Source organism: Aptenodytes forsteri, unplaced genomic scaffold (genome assembly GCF_000699145.1).
Source record: "Aptenodytes forsteri isolate BGI_AS27 unplaced genomic scaffold, ASM69914v1 Scaffold36, whole genome shotgun sequence".
NCBI lineage: Eukaryota > Metazoa > Chordata > Aves > Sphenisciformes > Spheniscidae > Aptenodytes > Aptenodytes forsteri.
The window spans coordinates 2,197,863-2,222,713 of record NW_008795477.1 but is presented as its reverse complement, the minus strand read 5'-3'; the positions used below and the strand labels follow the sequence as shown (position 1 = coordinate 2,222,713).

Genomic DNA, 24,851 nt, shown 5'->3' with positions numbered 1-24,851 from the left:
TTATAACAAAAAAAAAATAATATTATATATTATTTATAAAAAAAAAAAAAAAAAAAAAAAAAAAAAAAAAAGAATCTAACAGTACATTCTGTGTAGGTTTATTATTTTGCCAACAGTTTGTGGGTTGGATGATGAGGTACGTTCCTGAAGATTAGACATCACCATTTTTTTTAAACAAACAAAACAGCAGGAAAAATCAAAATTCCCCTAAAGCAGAGGCAGTCCTTGTGAAAGTTCAGAGCTGTTGTGGCTCCCCCTTGGCTCCTTTTTTTTAAAAAGAAAATTCATCAACCAATAGCGTTAATCAGCTTTGGCTCGCAGACAGCATTTTTGCTTCCAGTTGAGGACAATTAGAGGCACAGTGTCAACTGGTCATTTATTAGGTTGTGTAAAGCTCTGTGGATACACATTGTTTTTGTGACATCAAAAAATTCTCATGAAAAATGGTGCTGTTACATGTAGACATCCCCTGGTTTCTTCTCCTTTTAAACTCAACAGATTCGCTAGTTCAAAGGAAAATACGTAGTGTTTTGGAGAATAAATGCACACTGAAAGTGAGTAGTGTAGCCCCACTGACAAAATCAACCGACAAGTGAAAATCAAGTGGGGTAAATGGTGAGCTATTAATCCACTCATTCATACCTGATGGTATCCTTCGTAGCATAGCTAAGGGAATGGGGTCTTGATCTACATAAATGTTAAGTGATGAAATGTAAGAAGATGAAGATTTGGTCCTTTATAGTTATTGTGACAATATTGCCATCACATTATTGTCCAACATGATTTCTTCAGGCCTCCTAAGCTATCAAAACCCCCTTAATGGATGTCTTTAGTAGGTGATCCACAAATACGTTCATGATAGAGCCACAAGAAATTATTCAAAATTTGGCCAGATGTTATGGTCAAAAATGGAGTTTTTTTTTCTCAGACAGGAATCTTTTTCATTGTCATGACTTCTCCTAGCCACCAAAGGCCTATTCTAAGGCTGCAAATTAAAAGTCAAAATAAATATATCAACATTGTGCAATAAAAGAGCCCTGCCAAAAAAAAAAAAAAAAAAAAAAAAGTGCATGAAAACCCAAGGGATGAAACAATGGCATTCTACAACCTGAAAAGTATCACTTATTGCTGAAAAAAGACACTCATAGGTTGCACATTGTTAGACGGTTCTTCTCGGTTTCTTGGCAGTCAATCCGGAAAATCTATTTCTTTAAACTTGCCTTTAAAGTATCTTATATAATCCTAGTTAGAACAAGAGAAATTTGGGAAACAATAAACCACATTTAGGGCAATTCCAAGTACCTGTTGTAATGCTACTCACAGTCTTCCAGTCCCTAAAAGGTGCGTGTGATTTCAGCATACCACTACAAAACTGTCACTCTCCTCCTTAGAGGTATCTGCCCATTAATGGATAAACGAATTTCCTTTGTAAACTTCGTCTCCTTTGGCAACACCCAGGGCAGAAGGCATTCAGGCAGTGTGAAGGTATCTTTCTCCAGGTCCTACCTAGTATAAATCAGGATGCATCCTTATTAGCCCTGCCCACAGTTTCTCTCTGCTGAACCTCATATTTTATGAATCATTGCTATTACTGTGGAGCTGGTTTCCATGAGGGCTCTCATCTTTAATGTTTTTGTTCCTAATAGACGGGTCACATTTCAACTTTTCCTTCCTGTGGCAGGATTTATCAAAAGTATTATGAAGACAAAAAGACCCCATGAGTTTCCAAAGTGTAGATGGTAAGAGTATTTACTAGTATGCTGGGGCAGAAAAAGAAGGGATATAAAAAGTGATTCACAAGGACAAAAGCCAATCTGTTAGTCAGGAGAAAGAGGAGGAGATGCCTTCCACAGACACGTCGTGCCATTTTCTTCTTCTACATGCCTTCCCTTCCACATTCTTTGGATGGGATACCGGATACAGTAGATGCAGTATGGCAATTATTACGTTCTTCTGAAATGTGGTAATTGAATAAAACACAGAAGTGTAGTACATCAAGTTGACACATGCTTATAGAAATACATGTGGCTGGTCAGTCTTCACGGCAACTGGATTTTTCTCATTTGTGTGAATTTCACAAACTGCATCTTCCTCCTCTTTTTCTTTCCTTCTCCCCCCCCCCCCCTTTCCCCCCCCCCCCCCCCCCCCCCCCTTCAATTTTGTATTATTTTCTAGGACTTTTTAAACCAAGATTAAGCTTCGCTGGCAAATATTCCTATAGGAGTGTGATGGTCATCAAGAGAACAATGTCATTTGGATGAAATAAGACTCCCTAAGGAACCCCTTAAGAGCTGGAAAATCTATAAAGTTCTTACTGAAAGGTAACCCAACTTGTGATTTGGTCTTTTAAAGTAAAATATTAGGGATGCTTTATAGATTTGGAGCATTTCTCGTTATAGGAAAGAGAAGATCACTGCTTTCTTAGGCTATCAATATATATTTGTGAGGCAGCAATAATTCTTCCAGTGAATTTCATGTTCCCATTGAAATGTCTTTACTTGTTTTAAACAAGGCAAGAATTACAAAATGATACTACATTGACAAGATCTAAAAATAAAGTTGCTTAGCAATTGTGTTAAAATAAGCACTGCTACTAGCTTGATGTAAATAGGAGGGAAACAATATCCTAAAAATGACTTCTATTGCCTCTGAGCATAGCCACCCAGGTGGAGAAATGGCACCTGCTCTTCTTTAAGTCATTTATCAGTTCTGGGGGAAAAAAATCTCTGGAGAGCACATCCCCATCTGCAGAGAAGAGGTCAGTACTACTCTATTTCTGTCTTTGCTATCTCTGCATAACTTTGTGGTTGATGCTGCAACAAGAATTACTGACACTCATGCACAATGATGCATTCAAGTCTGTTGCAATTAGCTGTTTCTCGCTCTGACACCGACCTTCTGGCATTAGACCTCCCTGCACCTTGGTTTATCCGGCTGTGAAATGAGGGTAAAGATACTGACCTCTCTTGTAAAACCAGTCTGAGATTTACTGCTGAAAAGCACCACGTATAAATTAGGTAGACTATTTAATACCTAATAGCATATGTAAAAAGAGCACAGGATACAGCTTGTCAACTCGTATCGAGATACCCACTCCTGTGATATTCACTTCTGTCTGAACTTGACTCAAAGTGGCCAGTTTACATGAGACTCCATTGACCACCGGACAGTTTATATCGGTAAAATTTTACTTGGCCTTCAAGGCATATCTTATCTCCTGAATTAGGAAGTATCCCTGGTGGCAAATGTAAACCCTGTCTTTGATGAGGGCATAAGACGTAAGGATGATAATAACAGAAGGGATGATGCTTTCTAGTTTCAGTAACGGGTTGGAAAAATGAATGTTCTTCTGTGGCAAGGGTCAATACAAAAGGATCAGTCATTCAGTCCAATTTAGTGGACTGAACGCTATCAGGACAGTGCATGAGGGCCAAGCAGCAATGCCAGGACCCTTCCTGCACACTGTCAGGAGCAGCAGAAGCTGCCAGTACCATGCTATGCACATGAATAGAGCTGCCCCTGGTGCAGGAGATCTGCTGATAGGACTGTACCAGCCATCTGCATGGCCCATCCAGCCACCTCCTCCTGGGGCCATCTCATTCCCGGAAGAATGGCAACATCCCTTGGGTGTTTAGTGGCATCACCTGGAGTTATACAGTTTAGTGGCAGATGCTCCTGCTCTTTCCTGACTTTACACTGCAACATTTGCCTGTGCTTCACATAGCAGCGGAGTCAAAGTGCTTAGCGAGTAAGTTTATAGCATTCTTCATTAAGAATTTACATATAGAGAAAATTAAAGCTGACTAGGAACCCGATGAGCTGTTTTGTAATTTGATGAAATGGTGTGACCTACCGAGGGACTTAGTCCAAGGAGTTTTGTGTGTTAATCTGATGCTAAGCACAAGAAGGACTTCGGGGATACCAGCTTCTCTTGGGTGTCTTGCTCGCCATTGAAACTGCATGGCTATAATTAACATCAATCATACTAGAGAAATGGAAGACCAAAAGCTATCTGGGGGACTATAGTGCTCAGGATGAGAACTTGTGCTAGCCAACACTGTCACTGGGGAGTAATTAGGTCTTCTGCAGATCCTAATAGGTGTCTTGCATCTCCAGCTACCTTCTGGCACATCTTGCTTAAACACTGAGCGCTGGGTGACTGAGGACTCCAATATAGATGGGGTAATACTGAGAAACAGGAAAAAAAAGAGGGGGAGCTGCCAGCACTTTGGCCAGCGTTATTGGAGTGAGAAGTAATGTCTCTTCCCTGGAACATTTTAACCAGTGTAAATATATCAATACTATCCACATTTTCAGTAGGCTTTTTCGTGATTCATGATGAATCAGAGGATGCAGCTGCCCTGCTCTGAGCTCAGGTATGGTGTGAAAGTGAAGTAGAAAGTGCCATCAGGTCATAATAATACACTTCATTTATAGACCTCATTTCATTTCCAACATTTCAAAGCCTTGCCAGTATTAATGAATTAAAATCTTGCAACAGCTCTTTGAGTTGGGCAAGGGCTATTATATCATTATATCAGTCAGTAAACGTGGAGACCCTGAAGGCTAGATTGAGACTGCCTGCTTTAGGCATTCAATTTATTTGTTGCAACATCTAAAAAAAATAGGTGCTTGGCTCCAGCAGAATGATTCAGATCACTTAAGGCAGATGCCTATGCAAACTATACAAGCAAAGCAGAGACGGATGCCTCTGAAGTAGCACCCAAACAATGTTCACACGTTTCTCCATCAACTGAATGGTGAGCTGTGGGTCCTTCAAGGGATAATTTAGTGTGGTTGCACGCAGCCACTCAGGCGTAGGCACTAGGAAATATTATTCTCAGGAGTGTGGCTGGATAAGTGCTTAATTCAAGGCTCAACAGTGTGCAATCCTGCTTACGTGGGAATCAAAATGCAAATTCCCCTCTGAAGGGCAAGCACCTGTGTTGTGGGATAAGTGGGAGGAGGAAGCACAAGATATTGGTTTGAGCACTTATCCAGAAAATCGAAAACTCGAGATCTAGGCTGTCCAGCCCGAGGGGGTCTGACCCCAGCATTTCCACTTGTCCGGACTATACGAGGCTACAGGTAAGGCTGGAGTGGAGGCATTGCCTCCTCCTGCTGAAGGTCGACCACTCAACAAGCAGAACTGTAAGATGCAGAAGCTAGAGAGTATCAGCCCAGTGGAAGGGGAGGTCTTTTGCTTGTAAACCTTCTATTTTAGAGCTCTATCAGATATGAATCAGGCATGAATCAAGCTAGGCCAGGGAACAGGCGTTCCCTCATGCTCCAGGCTTAGCTGGCACTTAGGAATGCCTGGGCGTTTCCACACTGCCAGACTGACTTGTCACTCTCCTGTATCCTGGTATGCAGGTCCTCCGCACTCTGCACTTGTTAGCTGGCCATTAGGGAGCCATTTGTTCCATCCAAGAGGAAAGCTGGGCATGGCCAAGATGACAGTGTGCTCCAGGCTCTGCTCCAGGCACAGTGTGGACATGCACCACACAACTTTGGCTCTTTACCTGGTGCAATATTACAATGCTACTTTGAAGTCCCCAAACCCCAGTATCCCTCCTGTCACTTCCCAGAGCACACAGGAAGCAGATGGCTGCAGAAAAGCCCCTATTTTGGCATCTGTGTTAGGGAAAGAAACCCCAGAAACAACTATAATTGTACCCCAGGGCTACAGGGAGATGTTGCCCAGTAGAGATCAGGATCAAGCGCTGTGCAGCATGGATCGGCCTGCCCACTCTGGATGGTCCCAACTCTCAGCTGTGTGAACACATGCCAACCTGTAACAAGAAGGCCAGAGGCATAGTCTTTTGCCCCAATTTTTCTTGCTGAAGTGTTCCATGCTACCTCAATGTCACCTAAAACTGGTGGGTTTGGTTAGGCCTTGACTTAATGAAGTGGGCCCTTTTCAACACCTCGGGAGATATTAGCAGCTCCTCACCCACTTGTAGTCACGATGGACTGCCAGGAACTGTCGATCACTGAATGCATGCGAAACCATATGCTTATGTGCTGAAGTTACTCTTAAGTCCAAAACACACTGTCCAGATTTATATACACACTCAGTTTCTCTGGGATGTAGGTTCTTCTTCAGATGAGACAGACTGAGCCATTCCCTGGGACTTAGACACATCCAGTTCATCTTCACGGGGACTTAAATTGACTCATGGATGGTCTAAATCACATTCACTGACTTCAAACTATGTAGCATCTCAGAAACAGAGCCGAGAAAAAGACTCAGGAGTCCTGAACCTGGGCTTGAGCCTGATTTATTATAATTTTTACCTGCTAGGGGTTTCTTTGATCTCAGCAAGACTCTCTCCCAATTAGTAGTAGAGAAGGAGAACGTGGGTTAATGCATCCTGCTCTACCCACTCTTTAACATGAGTGGCTCCTATTAGAGCTTTAGCAGTTTGTCCTTTTATGCAAGAACCTGCACAGCTGACTTGGCTAAACTTTTAATGGGTACGCTTCTAGTGTGGGAGGAAATGTTAAGCACTGCTTATTGTTACTTAGAATTACACACCCAAATGCCATAGCTCCATCCAGAGTTCCCAGGCTGCTTTATTATGTACCACAGCACACTATATCACAAATAAGATCTTCCTTACTGCCTAAAGTAATGTTATGATGCACTGTAGGAGCCAAAGAATGCTGGGTTTGCAAAATGCATGCATTGCTTCAGATTGCAATGAATTCATTTAAGAGGAGATCAGGCAACAACCATTAATTTCAGTGCAATAGATTTTTCTGCTCTTCTTATTTACCGAGATGTTGTCTCACCAGATCAAATCAATGAAATTACGACAGATCGCCCAGCGTACCGACAACAGCCAATATCTGCCTAGGATCTCGGAGAGGCAACCCTTTACCAAAGGCCTCCAGCTTCTGTTCTGCCACATCTCTACCATTCAGTCTGCTCTATTGGAAATAGAATAGTCAAAGTTTTCCAATGTACTTGGCTGAGTCAGAAGCTCTTTTGAGCAGTCAGGCACAGGAGCACGTATTGACCACCCTGCTAGCAGTAAATTTGGCCCCACCATGCCAAAGGAGATGTGCTATTGTCCTTGGGTGCACTTCTGGAGGCCACGTGTGGGGCGTACACAACTCCACCCTCAGCTGAGGTGGGAAACTTGTTCAAAGTGGTTTTGAGGTTTTGTTAAGCAGCAAAACAGGAAATCTGCATGAATTGGGAGTTTAACTATTTTTTTAACTTGTTGCTCTCCCACAGTATTTTTTTTAAATAGAAAATAAATAAATATCAGAATGACAAATATTCTGCAACTGATCACGTCCCAGTTCTGGGATAAGCCCAAGGTTTTACTGGTGTAGACTAGACTTCAGGCAGCAAAGAGAACCTGGAGTAGTCCAGGGATTTTTTCTTTTCTTTTTTAAGCAAACCGAACAACTCAAAGGCTGTCTCAACTTACTTAAGTGCTCTTTATGCCAACTAATCATAGCTGGCACAGAAAACAATGCTGACTATTGCTCCCTTCCCTGCCTACACTGGAGGCGAGGAAGGTCAAAGACACAGAGTTGAAACGGCAGCTCTGTGCCATCTGGAGAGACTCTGTATCCTCAGCCAGCTGCTTGGGAGCAGAGGAAGGACCACTGAGTTGCTCCTAAAATTTAGTGAAAAGGACAACGAACACGTCAGTGGGGTGAAGAGCATCAGCACAAGCCTGCCTGCCCCAACACGCTGACCCCCATACGCAGTACTGTTACCATTGCTGAGGGCATCTGGTGCCCTTATCCCTTTTGTCACCAATATTCCCTCTGGTAACTGTGAAAAGCATAAGAGCTGGGTTTATAGCCTTAGTAATGTGGGCCCTCCCCAGCCCTGAGAAAACTATGGTGAAACCATCAAGCCGTGTCAGGGAGAGTGCCAAGCAGCCTGGGAACGGGAAAGCCATCACGGCTGGCCTTGATGTGGGACCTAATGGCAAAACCCTCCATCACCAGAACTGCAAGCTGCTGTGCTTTGTGGTACATTGCTGATTCACATTCCGTGACACTGCTGAGCAAACTCTACCTCTATGTCTCCACAACTCTGTTTCTAGTGCTATATAACGCTGGGTTTGGGTCAGATTCTGTGATGAGATATGCTGATATCATTCACAAACAACCGCACCAAGATAAGTGAGTTACTGATAGGTATAATACAAATTGGCTGAGCTATATCTTGCAGTTAGGATCAACCAGGCAAGTTCCTCACAGTTTGCTCCTAGTTGATTTAAGCTGCCTGTGTGTGCTGCATAAGGCACCGGCAATGCTTTTGCTGCTGCTCCAGCATCACTCTGACGTCAGCACTTTTATTTGATTTTCTGTCACTGTTCTCGCAGATTAAATTTCAACCAGTGACCCACGGCTTGATAGCTCATTAGCAAATCCCTCTGAGCCATCTAGTCCTGCCCTTGCTTGACAGTTAACTCTGCATTGCACATACTCCCAAAGCCTCCTGAAATCAGCACTGTCCCATGTGAAAGCTGGGTCAGACTCAGTGCTGCTGCAAAAGTCTATGGATATCCATGCCCAGCTGCATGTTTTCAATGACAAATCACTAACGATCCCTATTATGAGTCCTTGGGTCTTTTCAAGTCTTTGAGGTTGTGTAAAAACTCCTCCATGGGCAGTCAAAGCTTTCCTTTCCCACCCCTCCCCTCAGCCCTTGATCTATAGGCGAATTATTCTGACTTCCTTCTTGGTGAAACCTTAAAACAGGGCATTCTTACTCCTTTTGTTGTTCAGCATCATTATTGTAATCAGGCAGACTAAGGCAGCTGGGATAATGCTCTTTCAGCTTTCTTTTTCTGTGATACATGAATATAAACCTCTTGGTAGGCAGTGGGAATGAAGAAGCTGCCTCAGATCATGCTCTGGAGGTCACAGACCCCAGCTCTCACTTTTGCAGTTGGGTTGGATGGGACACAGGTTACCCTGAGTGCTTTATGATCCCACTCACTAGCAGATATCTTGAGCTCAGCTCTTCCTATGCCCAGCTCTGAGTCACAGTGACCAGCAGGTTAATAGTGAAGATACAGACATTGCTTCATTTTACTTCCTCCATGCATCTGAGCAGATCTCTCACCTTGTACCTAGATTATCAGTGCCTTCCAGCAAGAAATTATATTGTGTATAGTCCAGAGCTATAGCTCTTCTTAATAAGTATCCAGACTGCGCATTGTCAAAACCTTAACCCACCCTCTTCCTCCAAGCTAAGAAAATCTCTACAAATGCTGAACCAAGACTGTTTTCGGCACCTGGCAGGTAGGGCACAGATGCAAGGACTCCAGTGCACCCCTGCCTAAGCCACGTGTGAGACTTCCCAGCCCCACAACCTTTTTTTGCCTCAACAGAAACTTCACTCCAGAAGTCAACCTTACCGATTTCAATGGGGAGACGCTTGATTTATGCCGGGCCGAGACGAGAATACGGCAGTGATTCTTTATTGCCTTTTAAAGCCAAGAGCCCAGCAGAAGCCAATTGTCTCTGACGTGAAGCTGCTGCACACCCAACGTGGAATCTGCACAACTCCATAAACCAGCAGTGGTCTAAATAAAAACTTCAAACAAGACATTCTGGCATTGGCCAGAGAGAGCGAAGATAAATAGCTGGGAGCCGCCAAGTTGTGAAGGAAGAACCGCTTGACTGTTGGACAGAGAGCAAAGTAAGAGGCAGAAATTAGGCAGGGTGCTGGGAGGCTTGTAACACTCCCAAAAAGCAAAGGGGTCACAGCATTTAATTTGATTAATTCATCGCCAGTCCAAAAGACTTTGTACTGAGCCTCAGGCAGCGCAATAAACATACAATCATTAAGAGAGGAAATAAAAAATTGGTTGGGTGGTAAATACTCCAGCTCCCTCTCCCACTCCGGCTTCCCTCTTGTTTCTTCTCTCCTTGGTCAGTGCAAACATTGGAAGCAACACAGCAAGCAAGCGGTAGCATTAAAACAACAACAACAACAAAACTCACTGTATTTCAAATGCCTTGGTCAAAACACTTTCAAGGAAAGCTTTGACTTGCTTTCCCCATCATTTTTGTTTTCCCTCAACAGCCCATTCCTCTAGGAAATGCCGTGGGCAGAATGGAGTAACAGTCATGCTAGCTTGGCCTCCTCTCCCCAGGACTGGCAGAAGACTTAGTGGAAAACAACAAGGACGTTTATCCTAAGGGGGCCGGATAATGCTTTTGGAGGCCATTTCAGTAGCTTTGGTTGTACTCCTAAGCATCCAGGGGCCCAAACAGCTGTTTTGATGGACGTAATTGTATTTACAAATAATGGTATTTTGTAAAGCTCCGATGCTAACTCTTATGGGCCAGATGGTACAAACACTCACCCCATAACTGTACAGTGCCTGTCCCTCACCACAGGACACAGGGGGAGGGCACAACCCCCCCACTGACACTGGGGCTGGAAAACTTTTGCAGCTGCTTGAAGCTATGCAGGAGCCGGGGTGTCCGAGGAAACCACAGCAGAGGCAGAGCTGGGGAAAGGGAGGGTGACTAATACTCTGTACATCCTCAGCGAGTGAAGTTCACGTCTGGCTCTTCTCCCATCCGCTTCAAGCGCTGCCACTGCTCCCACGCTGCATTCACTGGGCATCGCTGTGTATCCGACCTCACCATGGCTCTGTACAGCAGGAAACTGCTTTTATCTCCTTTTCCCAGACAGACATTGAGGCTTACTGCAATTTAGACACTTTTCTGCAGTCACATGAGAAAATTATGATATGGAAGATGGGTCTCCAAACCCTGGACCATGCATCAGCCTGCCTCTGCATCTGTGCACACAATGCCATGTGACACCTAGGTCCCGTTGAGTGAAATGCCACTACTGAAGAAAGCAAGGTGGCTTATACGTGCGTTTGAATTTATATCTGATAAACTTTGTTCATCACTTGATTGTCACTTCTCCTCCCTTGTTGCAGCATGTAAAGGTGCATCCGTGAGTATATATGCAAGACCCAGCCAGCACAGACATTCATTTTATGTCTCTAAGCTGGTCAGATGAGAAAATGTTTATCAAACATGGTGTTGGACCACTGTTTCCCCTATTACTGAAATAATGTGTTCACTGCAAAATAATGAACCAACTCTGTGATTCTGGAGCTATTAAAAAAAAATATATATTTATGGAAGTATTATTATACAAAAATCAGAAAAGTTTGATTAATAAGGCAGTTGGCTAACCCTGTTTGCCTGCGTCTTCCATATCCATTCAGAAGAACAAATATGCTTACCCACTACTGAAATACAGAACCTTCCTCGGTGTAAAACTGTGGCTGATTAAGGCTTCATGAGAATAGTCCAGAACTACATATGCTGTTTCTTAAAAAAAACCCAAACAACACCCCCCTCAAACCAAAACAAAACTCATGGTGGGTTTGCCCATATTTCACCATATTTGTTTTTGCTCATAGTAAGTCCTGTTTTAAATCACACTGATGCATTTGACTTCCGAGAGAGGACGAACCAGAGATTTATTCAGTGCTGTGTGGCGACGGCCCATTCCAGCGGGAAACTGAGCCATGGAGGGGAGTTTTGTCAGGAAAGAAACCTCATCTGGATAAATGACAATCCTCAGCAGAGCATGGTTACTTATATGTGTGTTCGTACTGACATCAGACGAATGCTGTTCATTTGTTTGATTGTCACTTCTCCTCCCTTCCTCCAGTATTTCTCCTACTCTCCCTTTGGAAGGTTTAATCACCCAATGTAAGGCTTTTTAACAGGAAGAAGGGCACTTCTAGGATAAAGATGTTGGAAAATAACTTTTAACAAATACAGCACACAGTCGTGCATTTCATAAAGCGTGACTTGCATATGTACGCACGCATGACACAGCCCTCTTCTCCCACTCAAGTCATAGGGCCAAACACTACTCACTTTGTGATGCCCATCCTCCATCTAAAGCTGATACTGATTCCTTCAGTGTCACACCAGCACCATACAGACTAGCTGAGGAGGAAAGGTCAAATCAGAAGCAGCTTGTAGCACCGCTGGTTGTTCAGGGGGGAAGGTATGGGGGGGCGTGTAGGTAAGTTAAGCATTAATTTGTAAAGCATGTTTGTCATGCTAACTATCCAGCATTCGGAGACTGATGATTACTACCTTCCTAATAGCTGCATATGATTAACTTTATATTCCTGTACATTTACTGTGCATTGTGTCTGTGCTATATCTGATGAAACCCATGTACTTATTAGCTGATCTTTGAGCCATGATACCCAATATGCAAGCAAGGAAATCTTTGCTTGTATAATCATCATTTAAAAAAAGGCAGAAATACTGTGAGAGTAAAGTAGCATAGACCTTGATTAGTCTCACTACAAAGAAAAGCAGAAATACAGTCCTGCATATAGTGACTTTTGACCTCTGCTTCACCCCCAGATACATCCTGGCCTGCAGTGTTTGTAACTAGGACATAATCAGACAGGTCATAAACACAAATTGCCATCTTATCTATGCACCTTAAAAAAGTTTAATGTGTTTTTCCTCATTTGCCCACCTAATGCATAGGTGGAAAATAAGGAAATAGGGAAGAGGTAACCATTCCTGCTTTTTTCCAAGGCACAACCTATGGCATCGAGACTGCTCATCAACAATGCAAGTGTCTTCTTCAGCATCACGTATGAAAGCAAAGCAGGCAGACACATGACAAGGAGATGTGGAGCTTGCTATGAGGACCTCTTTAAAACACAGCTCTGCTCTCAGTCTCCCCAGCCCAGCTGTGGCACCAATGGGTCTGTGGCTTCTCCCTGGGTCCCTCACCTGGGGCTTTAGTAACTACTGGAGAGCAGATGAAAGGATCAGCCACCCAGCTGTGTGCAGTGCCTCAGGTCACAGAGTGCCAGAGGGGCCCCAATGTTTTGCAAATGCATGAGGTGTACCTCTGTCTGCGGGGAGTGGAAGGAGGGAGTCAGCTGAGTCAATGTTTGGTGCACATGACTTGAAAGTTCAGTTTATGGTGTGCCCAAGTGACAGTATGACTGTGGCAAGGCAGGATCTGAAACACCTTCTGCTGTGTCCTTGCCCATAGGCCAGACTAATGCCACTGGACTAGTCTTCTGCATCAGCCAAACAGGAAAGCAGGGTTTAATTAGTTTTGATTAATTAGTCTTTCTAAATTCAGGAGGGTAAGGTGAACACAAGGAATCTTACAAAAATAGCAATTTCAGAAAAGTACAGCAGGAAGCAACAGGTCATGGGGAGTGGATGGGAAGGAAGGTGGGAAGAGATATTAACTAGTACTTATGGAAAGGACTCCAGCTTCTCCAGAACAATGGTGGCAAAACAGGCAGTGCACTGGGAGAACAGCCATATGCATTAACACTGCATGTTTAACCCCAAGAGGTCCCAAGAGATGTAAAATGAGCCAAAGCCCCACTAATGAATGGCCAGTGATTGTCCAAGCTGGCGCAGTACAGGGAATGGACATTTGCTGTGGCCAGTCAAGGTGGCTGGTGGCACTCCCTCAATGGGACCTTTCACTCTTGGTACAGATTTCTTGTGCCAGGACTAGAACCAGCTCCTCCAGGAAGTAAGAGGGACAACCCTTCCCTTGACATCCTAATCTTTCTAGATTGTAAAATCATACACAGGCTTCAAGTTTATATGGCAGGACTGTTTTCTACCATATGCATGACCACTACATAGCACCAGGGAACACTAAACTTTTCAGAAATGGCTAAGTGCTGTTACACCACTAATAATAATAACAACAACAACAGCAGTAAAATGGCATCTGCACCACCACACTACGCTGAAACAAACTGCAATGCCTGAATGCCGAAGACCACTAAATGGTTCTCTCATCACTCTTATCACAGATATCTCTACCGAGCATGGGTGGGTTTTGCTCCATATTTCATCTTCAGCAACATACAATGAAGTTGCAAATGACATCACTGAGGATGCCAAAATGCCCATGCAGTAAAGATAACACTGAAATTGTGATAGAAATCTATTTTCAGCTTTCATCTGAATATTCAGGATGTCTCCTCTTATCTCTGTTATGTATCATTTTTATATTGTGAAAGATGACAAATACTGAATGGCAAGAGCAACCAGGCTATGGAAATCGCCTCCTGGGACAGAGCTATATGTTCTCATAGGGCTTTTTTTTTCTTTTACCTTTTATTTTTATGATTAGTCAATCACTGTTTAGCCACCTCAGGGAAATGCAAGGTGAATTAGGAGAAAGAAGGTCAAGGTTATCATGGAAAAGTTTAATCCCTCCTCAGTGGGAACCGGTTAATAGTTACAGCTAGACTCAAGTGCGGACCTCTGTTGGGAATCCCAGTGAAGGTCAAAGGCAGAGAGGAAAAAAAGCTGCACTGAGATCTTAGACAGTCATAAGGAGACAGATGTTCCTAGGCTTTAATGAGCAGTCTTGGCTCCAGGCGTTTCTTGGCAGAGCTGTTTAGTTTTAGTATTTTGCCTTGTAGTGCAAGGTATGGCTCTGGTTAGCTGGCTCTGCTTAGCTAACTGCTGATGATTTTTCCATCTAAATAATAGCTTGACAATGAAGAAACCAGTTCATAATCTGTGACTTGATGGATTAGGTCATGGGGAATGATGTGCAGTTGTAATAATGAAAAGTAAAAGTAAATAAAAATAATAATTTTAGTTTAAATGAGAACCAGTTTTAAAAGTTTAAACAGCAAATCTGATGGAGCTCCTACTTTAAGTTCTACCACTCCATCTTACATCATGGACAATAAACTGAAGAAAAATAACATGAAATGGACTTTTTCTTTACCAATTCTATTTCCAAGTAAGCCTGGTGGGGATCTTGCCCCTACTTTGGAAACTCATTTGGGTTCAGCAGTGCTGAGAATTTTCTCTTGACAATTTGCTACGCCTAAGTGAAATATATTAAACTGGAAAGTACAGGTTTAGCAAACATCTTCTGTTCAGAAAGCAAAAAGGCTACAAATCCAACTGTTATCAAACTGTGAAATCAGTAACTTCCACTAAAAAACTGAGAAATAGCTTTGTTAACAATTTTGAAGAGTTTTAACTCTTGTCTGCTAGGACACAACTTCCTTAATGCAATAGCCACCGCAGCACTTGGTGGAGAATAATTTTGTTCTTTGTCAGGCATGTAACAACCCTGATATAACCGGTGACTGAATTCAGTCTCTTTTCCAGTATGGGTGTCTCACTTCTGGGTGTCACAATTGGTCTGATATAATACGATATCATGAATGGGAACGTTTTCATGGGATAAGCTCTCGTTTTAGACTGCTTTTCACTGCTATAGTCCAGATCCTGGTCTCAGTGAAGGAAATGGAAACGTCTAGGTGGCTTAAGCATGAACAGTCTTTGGATCTCAATCAGTTACAAGTCAATAAAAAACTTAAGAGCCTTACATTGGCAGGTTATACAAATTCTCTGCTCCCTTTGTGTTCTCAGCTGATTCTCTCTTCATTTTGGAGGCTATGAATTATGTTTCTTTGAAGCTCTTTTTTAGCACATCAGAATCTCATCCACCACTGGTTGGTTCAGTAAAGCTCACCCTTTTCCAGAACCAAGTGTGAAATCTGCTTTGTGATAAATATCTGATGGTGCAGGAGCTCTGGGCTTGCTCCCAAGCTAAATTCATTTCTATTGCAGAAAAACACCTGCCTCTGTGTCATCACGAAAACAGCTCCCTATTGTAAAGAACAATTCAGTCTCTCAGACAGGATTCAGATTCTTTTTTTCTCCCCCCCCTCTACAGGAGAGGAACAGATGTCCTTAGCAGCCAAAAGGAGCTTTCTCCCTCCTCATCTACCCAGCTTATATTTCCAAGTCATGAGTCCTAAAACTCTTCAGAGTCAATCGGCTAGGATTTATTGTTTCCATGACACCAGTCACTTCCCACAGCCACTCAATGCTCAGGATAATTACTTTACATGACACCTGCCGACTGGAAGTGACAGATTTACACTAGGATTGTACCCATGGTCTCCATACATTCAGCACAGCTATCACCGTGATGGGTCCCTCTGGATCAGCAGTACACCACACCAGTCATGGGACACTGACCCAGCTCCACAACTTCCCACATGTCTGGTCCATCCCATCAACAAATGGCTTTTGTACGCTTTGTGGGCCAGAGCAGAGACTCTCTGCTCAGTACCGTGGCTGTTCTCCCAAAGGCTGGGCAACGACTACCACACCATGACATTAGACACCAATAAGAGGGATGCCTACCTTGCCAACAGGTATTATAATTGCTGCTGTTGCAGAATGCAATGGTGAGATTTTTGGAGGAAGCACAACAAGTTATGAAAGATAAGCAAAGGCAGGACAAATATTTATAAAAATGCTGTGTAACAACTCAAAGACTTTTAAACGTTTTGGCTTAATGTGTGGCCAACTTTCTTGTCGATCTCCCCAAAGTTTGGATGCAGAATGGGAGCCAATGACAAAAAGCCAGAGAAGTTATTGACTCATAAACGTATTTGCTGTAAATGGCAAGTCCCTCTTTGTTCAGCATTAAAATTTAGATGTATTAAGGTATAATAGAATAAAGCAGAGCTTACCTGAAGAGGCTGAAGAATCATAAGTACTTCTGTCCTTCCTATTTGTCCTGAAGGGCTGAATGTCCTTTTCCCTGTAAGTTCCAAACCCTTCAAAGCTTCTTCTTTTATTCCCACTTGCATCGTTGTCCCGCTTCTCACTGGAGGAATTAATTTCACCAAACATGTCCAGGGACTCTGACCTTCCATTACTCTCAGTATTACCAGAGTATCTCTTTGTGCAAGAGTCAATGGGATCATTGCTTGAGTCACTTTTATCTTTACTCTGTGTCCACTGCTGGGCATCAGAAAGTGATAACGTAGACAGCGTATCCACTTCAAAGTTACTCTTTGAGCCTTTGTGTCCAGTTTCACAATGCTGGTGCTTCTGCTTCTCCTTATGCTTGCTTTTCTCGTTGAGCAAGGAGAGGTCTTTATCTGAGCCACTTAGCCTTTCGTTGATCGCATGGCTGGAGAAGCCAGTGGACTTGCTAGCAAAGAGACCGCTCAGATCTTCATGTGTCCCCAATATCCGCTCATCCTTATGCTTGTGCTTATGTTTGTGTTTCCTTTTGTGAAGTCGGCCACTTGAAAGGCTTGTTCCTCCAACCTTTGGAGGAACCAAAGAGGACTGCATGTCTCCAAGGCCCATTCCCACAGGTGTTTGTAGGTGCACTCCGTGTTTCGCTTTATGCTTGGCAGTGGTAGACATCTTCATATGGGAGCTTGCATGGAATTGGGGTGGGGGCACGGTAGGTCTCATAAATGGGGAAGCCGCTCCGAGCGTGTGAGACAGGTACAAAGGAGCTGGATACTGACCATAGTAACCAAGATTCATCATAGGCATTGATGTGTAAGGCATTCCATAGGGTGCATAGTAACTCCCACTGGGAATAGGGTAACCGAACCCTTGTAAAAAAGGCACCTTTGTCATGGTGTCATTGGTTTTGGCAGGTCTACCACGCTTCTTCTTAGACTTCATGTCAGAGGTCCTGCGAAGATAGAGCAATGGGTCATACTGGATATATGGCACAGGGTAGTAGTGATCAAAATTAATCCTGAAGATGCTGGGATATGGATTTTCATGATAAAATGTGTAACTTCTATGGGAAATCCTGAACACTTGAAACTTATTGATGAGTTCCTCAAGGTCTGCCAGAAACTGGAGGTCATCTCTGTTCTGCAGGCTTTTCCTTTTCCTCTTGTGCTTTGGCTTTTTAATACTCTCATGAGAGAGAAAGTTATCCACAATGAGATGTTTCTGCCGGTGACCATGCCTGTTCTTTGTGCTGGTGTCAGATGGGATAGCCTCTGGATTGTCCAGGGTGCAGAAATCAAAGGAGTATCTCCGGCGGGATTCTGAGCTTTTCTCGGCTTGGTCAGAAGTGCTGTTGTTGTCTGTACCTATCCCACTGTCGCTCGGTATGGTTTCCTCACTGTGAGACTCGCTCACCGGTGACAGCGTGACTTCTTTCAGAGAACCTATTTCACAGAGGTGGGAAGGTGAATTAGCCATTAACCTGGGTGGAGACAGCTTCCAAGTTCCACTGTGCATTCCTTTCTGGGTTTTTGTAGGAAGAGCACTGATAGGTTGAAGATTTGGCATAGTTTTTAACTCTGAAAAATTTGTTTCAGTGCTTGCAGGGCTAAGGTTGCCGTTAGTCCCTACTAACTGTGTTGAAAGCGGATGAATAGCTGCTGGTGACGATGCCACAAGTGACTGCAGGTTGGAAGGCACTGCTGGGTTTTCTGGCTGGCTGGAAACAGGCCTTGAGTGCTTGATGGCTGTCTTAGGTTCTTCTGGCTGAGGCTGCAGCTCTGCTCTTGGCTTTCTGCCCCGTTTTTTACCAATGTAGATAGTCCCCCTCTTGCTGACATTGATCTGCTTCCCTAGTCTGGCATCAATGGTGGTTGGCCCAGCACTAGACGGTGGCTGGACTTTTGCTTTAAGAGCTATGCTGCTGGAGCAGGAGGACAAGATCTGATTGAGAATATTCTTCCTCTTGAGGGTCTTCATTTTATTAATGGTCTTGATGGTCTTCTTATCCAAGACCCCAAGCTTCCCGACCTTTTTGTGAAACTTGAGTTCACTGATGGACTTGTCCTCTCCTGGGACCATCTGGGCCAACTTGGCCAGATTCCGTCTCCTCTTCCTTTTCTTTGTTCCTGGAAATTCACGATTGATTGGACTCACTGGGCTGGTGGAGGTTCCCTCGTGAATGGTTTCAACAGTGAGCAAAGGCTGTTTCTTTGGTCGTCCTCTTTTTTTCTTGACAGGTGTGATCACAGTAAGACTGTCTGTATTGGTATACAGAGGGCTGGATGGTGTAATGGGATAGGCTGAAGGAGGCTCCACCATCAGCTTCTCAGATGTTGTCATGGAGGTCTCCCGAAGGATAGATTTAGGTTTGCTGCAGGTCCATCGCCGCTTAGCTGCGTGTTTGGGGTGCTGGACCTCAGACAATTTGCCAGCTGTGGGAAGATCGGTGGGTAGGAGAGTGGATGTCACAGCTACAGATTTTCTGAGTCTGGTGGCACTGTTGGGGGAAGCTTTGTCAGTGAGCACACCGCTGTCAATAGCTACTAAGGGAGACTCATTTTCAATCACTTTCCCTGGCTTTGTGGCTCGAAGATCTTTTTTACTCCCCTCTGGTTGAGAGCTAGTCCTGTTTGCTACTTCACTGCTCATAGCAAGTCCAGAAGGCAGGCTTTTCTCCTGGATAGTTTTCTCTGTGGAAGATTTTGTGGATTGCCTTTTTTTCCTTTTGTGGCCAGATGTATCTGTTGTCGGAGACTTTATTGGGATAGTAATTCGTACGTGACTGGTGTCACTTTCACAACTGCTAGCAGAAGTGGGATTCTGCTTCGAGGGTGATGTATCCAACACACTGTCCATCGAGTAAGACTCCTTTTTCCCTTCCATGCTGTCATGGGATTTGCTGTCAAATGCTTTCTGAGCACTCTTCACCCATTCGATGTCTGCGGTTTGGATGGTTTGACTTATCAAGTCCTTTTTGCTGGACTTCTTCTTTGTACTCCCGGCGGGCTGATCGGGGGCCTCCAGCGGCACACCTCCCTCTTGATCACCGAGAGGCAAAAGTCCATTGCACTCAGAGGCGCTGCTTGGCTGGGCGGCCGCGCTGATGCTGTTGGGTGATGGGACTGTACTGCAAATGGCAAGCTCTTTATTACTGGCCGACAGCTGCCCCCACGTGCTGCTGGTGCAGGACTTCTTTGCTTGGGATTTGCTGAAGGACACTCCTGGCTCCGGAGCGGGGACCTTGGTGGCACTAACTGCTTCTCGACTGGGTTCTGTGTTGATGAAGCAACTTTGAGAAGCGGATCCAGTATCAGAGGTCGCTGACCAGTCAAGATGGTGCTGGTTGCTACTTTTCTGCTGGTGCTTTGATTTTAAGGTGTCACCGGTGAAGTCTTGTTGGAGGCCCGGATCATAGTGCAGAGCAGAATGTTTTTGTGGCCTGTCATAAACCTGGAAGGTAGAAGAAAATAAATAGGAAAATAAAATTAGTTTATCAGTCCATTCATAATCCCTGGTTGCAACTCTTTATTTGTACAGTCAACGCCAACTCTTCTTAACCTATGTCCTTGTAAAGATTAGAAGCCTTTATAAAGTCTTCTTACACTTGAGCCAAATTTGCATTTAGATTCAAGCACTGTAAACAAGTTTTATTTTGTTTTCCCACTCTAAATACAATAGAAATATTTCTATAAATGCTAAATTGCTAAGGAAACATATTCTATTGATTTTTAATTTAAAACACAAGTAAAATATTCCCTTTCAATGGATGAATGGTGCAACTCAGCCTCCTGGTGAGAATCCCTTTTTCCTAAAAAATAATCCCTCACAGAACTTGATGCTCAACAACAGCAATTAAGCTCATTGTTGTAAACAAGAAAAATGAAAAATTATCTCAGAAGTTGTAACAAACAAGAGGAAAACCCATGGGTCCACTTCCCTATGAAGCCAGAATCTGAAAAGATTTACTCGCTTAAATTTCCACATAGAAGTCATCCCCACAAACTTAGTGCTTAAAATCATATGCATAGCGTCAAGTGTGTGAGGCACACTTGACAGGTTCAAGATTTGCATTTTGCCTTTCCATTTTAATAATCTGCTATTTGCAATGTTGGTAAGAGATATTTTCAATATGAGTTCTAATCCGACAGCAGCTCTTCAAGCCGCAGAGGTTACAGTAAGGGCAAAATTATGCTGAAGATTGTAACAGAGCAAAAGAAAGTCTACTTTTTTTCTTGGTGGGCCTCCTTCGGCTAAAGAAATTATGTTTGTTACAGCTGTAACCTTTTGAAAAGTCTCTTAAAGCCAAAAAAAAATATTTTTTTTACATTCATTAACTGACCTCTTCTAGCCATTTGTTTTCTCCTGTTACATTTAGGAGCTTTCATTGTAAAGTTCTGGATCAAACTGTGCGACTGATTTTGTACACCTAGTACCGCAAACAACTGTTCTTAGCAAACTGTAATGACACCGTTCCAAATGCCAAATAAATGATGAGAGACTTAAAAGAAATGTGTAACCAAGGAAAGAACAATAGAAAACAACTGCTAAATGTCTCGTGTTCCTGCAAACACCCTGTTACAATTAAGTTTCTATCAGCAACGTTACGTTAGATCCCCGTTCAGGGTGTTTGCAACAGAGGTTTTAGGGCAAGGAGGCTGTCAGCATAAGAGGGTTTTGAGCTGGGAAACGAGGTGTCCCCAGTTCTGAGCAACTTCAGAGGGATTTGAAAAGTGCTAAACACCCCCAAGCCCATGGTGCATTATTTAGCGACTAGTAATCATACATGTTATTGGCAAATTGATGTTGAGATATCCTTCATGTGCATATAAAAATGTGCATGTGTCCTTTCTGGAATAGGCAATAACGATGAAGCTGTTCTGGTCCATCGTATGAGGAGTAATCAGGGACTCTTAAATCCTGTGGATAGTTCAGCTGTCGTGCACATGGATCAGCCATGCTCAGGGAAAGCAGAGATTTCCAGGAATTGTGGAGTGAGAAAATAAAAGAACGCAGCTGCGGTGGAGCTGCAGATGTCGCGGGCGAGCGACACCCGGTTTCTTCAGCCTGAGAAAAGAGCTGAAAGCATAAACAGCCCTCGGGGAATGAATCAGTTCCTCCTCCTCCTCCTCCTCGCAGCGGCCTCCCGCGCGTGAGCCACACAGCGCGCAGTGGCCACGACCCACGCCGCTGATGCCCTCCTTCGGAAAATGGGGCCCACCCGCTTCCATGTCCTTGGGATGAGGCCAGGGAGGGGTCGAAAGGAAATCAGCAGCACTGGCACTGACATTTGATGGTTTGTTTTTGTTTTAATTCTTTTAAACTGATCACAAAGATCCTGAGGTTCATTTTACCTCAGCTGTTTGGGGCTTCTCCCGCCCCCAGGCCGCCAGGCTGGGTGCACTGTAAGCTGGGCATGAGGAGGTGTGTGGGAGGTGGCCATCCCCTGGTGAGGTCCCAGTGGGCTGGAGGTGGGTGCCCTCCACCCAAGCCTCACATGAAACATCATCTTCCCGAGGTACCATGATTTCTGACTTGGAAAAGCCCTGGAAATGAGGGGCTGAGGCCTCTCTTGGCCCCCAGGACCAGCACCGAGGCCGGGCCAGGCTGCTTCTGCACAGATCCTGGCCTTACGGCTGCAATCAAAGCAACTCCTTACACACACGTTATTTCCAAAATGCTGAGCTGTGAAACTAAATGACCTGAAAAATATCATTTGGAATAGGAAAAAAAAAAAAAAAAGAGAGTTTAAGCAGTGAGTGAAAATATCACACGCTGGCAACACCCTGGTCCCTCCTAGTCCACCACACACACGGAGATCTCTAGTTTAAAAGAAGCAATAATCTCTGATCTATATTCTAAGGCAGTTACCAAGGGCTCAGAACTGAGAGGCCACCTATATATCAGCGATGAATACTGATATATCGCTTGGCTCCTCCAGCCTCATTTCCTCGGCCTGCACATTATAAAATGATGATGCAACTTCCAACATATCCCTAATGATAGCCTTGTCATTACTCCAGCACCGCAGGCCACCACAACATCTATCTTACAATTCATGAGAAAGATATGCCTATGTCATCAAAGGTGCCAACTCTGGAGGCATTTAATCACACGGATAAGCACTCCAATTTCAATAGGCCTTCAAAAAACGACTAGTCTGCAGGATCAGGGGACTCCATTTCCTAAGCGGGATGTCAAAACTATATATCTGCCCAAGCACATAACAGTCCACTGGGTTTCCTCATGCAACTTCTTCCAGCATAACATTTACTGTTTGCTCTCCCTTGCCAGACACGTCCTTATCACCCCAAAATAATTCTTCTGCAGCACGGCAACCAGAGATCACTTGGCTGCAGCAGGTTGGGTTTCACTGGCTGCAATGGATATGTGGGGTCTGTTTACTCAAAAGCACTGGTAAATCAGTTGAAAGTAATGCAGCCAAGTGTATTTTATTCCCTGTGTATCCATCTGGGTTGCTGTCTGATCCCATTGGTCCTAATGTTTAGGCTTCAATTTTCCAGGCTGGGTGAGTACCACACTAAGAAGCCAACAAGCCCCAGCTCAGCTAACCTAACCCTCCACTGAGCTAGCAGAGGACGTCAGAGCTGTCAGTAAGGTGAGGGCAAACAGGGCTCTTCCGAAACCTGTATCTTGGTGCCTTTCACAGAATTTCATTACTTTATTCGTCAGTAAGTGCATAATATACTGCAGCTCCATGGGTCTTGGCAAGGGGCTGTTGACTTTAGAATAGAGTTCCTATGGCAGCACGGCCGAGACCAGCATCAAGAATAGTGGGCTTTTGCATGAAAACGGAAAGATTTACCCTTATTTACTTTTCGGTTTATGAGACTCTAAAAATACTTCAAACTTCAGTGCCTGCCTCTATTTGTAGTTTGCCCTTTCATTAAATGGGATTTTCTTCAGCAGCTAGCTATTCTGCACCGGGAGTCTGCTCCTTCTTCTTTTGTGAAAGTAGAAGTGTAACTTAACCCATGCAATTTTACCACATCTCACCAGACTTGGTCAATATTTCTCTTGATATTCAGTTTACTGGATGTGCTTAGTGGGCAATATTCCCATCTTTCCTTTAAAGAAAATAAAATCACACAAAGAAGCTAATAGTATTCGTGACTTCAAAGAAGTTTGAGCAACATGATCCAGCACATGCTAAACCTTAGACTAAAAAAATGAAGTTTGAATCTTCTTATTAGTAGTATACGGTTTGAATGCCAAAGTCATGAGTTTCAGTCCTCAGCTTTGGCAATGGTGGGCAGACCTATGAGCAGGATACATCCCATATACTGGCAACTGAAGAGCACTGGCCAGAGAGCAGAGGGAGTGGGACTGTGTGTTTACATCTGCCTCGCCAGACCTGTGCGAACCTGCACCTGCAGATGTGCTTACTCCTCTTTACAGTTTTATTCTGGCATGCAGCCCTTGCCACTGAGAGGATGAGACTGTATCAGTCCCATGATGAGCGGCACCCTACTCTGCAAGCAGTACCCGGCAGCAGAATCCATCCCTCAGAGACCCTTTTCATTTAACTACTGGATGTCTCACTCTGCCTCCCCATTCCCTCGCCTGAGCTTCTCTCTAAATCCACGTGCTGCTTCCAGTCCCAAAGCAAAAAGTGGGAGGAGATGCCAGCAACCAAAGCAAGAGCTTAGTAAAATAATAATAAGAAGAAAAAAATCCAAATAAAAATGAATATAAGTAAACATAATAATAAAAATGATAAAATACACAATCAGAGAAACCCACCACCTGAAAAAAACCTGATTGCTTACAGGGGATGGTACCCCCCTGCTCCAAACGCACCTTTTTGTGGAGGTAACACACATACAGCTTGTCAAGAATCTGGCTTGCAAATCAAAGTTAATACTACAACGCCCCCTCTTTAAATCATTTGCAGATCCATCTGTGTAATGGCTCCTCAAGTGTAATTCCCTATTAAGAGGCTTTATCTGGAGAGATAAGCAGCTGGTTCCCATGTCACTAATTGCTGTCTGCTGTGATTTTAAAACATCTGCACCATTGTGCTCTTCATTTTCATATTCTAATCACCCTGAAACTTGAAAAAGGTACATCATTGATTGTTTCTGTGGGTTAATTAGTACACAGTCTCCTTGTAGAGACAATTTAAAGGCAGTCAGCACCTCAATCAGCAAGTTTGTTTTAAAAATTAATAACATCGGGAGCGTCTGTGGGGATTGGCATCCACAGTGACACATCAGAGTGTGCTCTGGGGACATACCGTCCTTTGTTATCGTCTTCATAGGCTGGAAATAAAA

The 24,851-nt window shown here is 43.8% G+C and overlaps 1 protein-coding gene across 1 annotated transcript in view; it reads right to left on the bottom strand.

Moving 5' to 3' along the window:
- Window positions 1-24,851, bottom strand: part of SETBP1 (SET binding protein 1) — a 248,370-nt gene that overhangs the window by 60,543 nt on the left and 162,976 nt on the right. Inside the window, exon 4 of the mRNA XM_009281184.2 lies at window positions 16,545-20,010. Coding sequence (XP_009279459.1) covers window positions 16,545-20,010 — 3,466 coding nt within the window. The remainder of the gene's footprint in view (window positions 1-16,544; window positions 20,011-24,851) is intronic.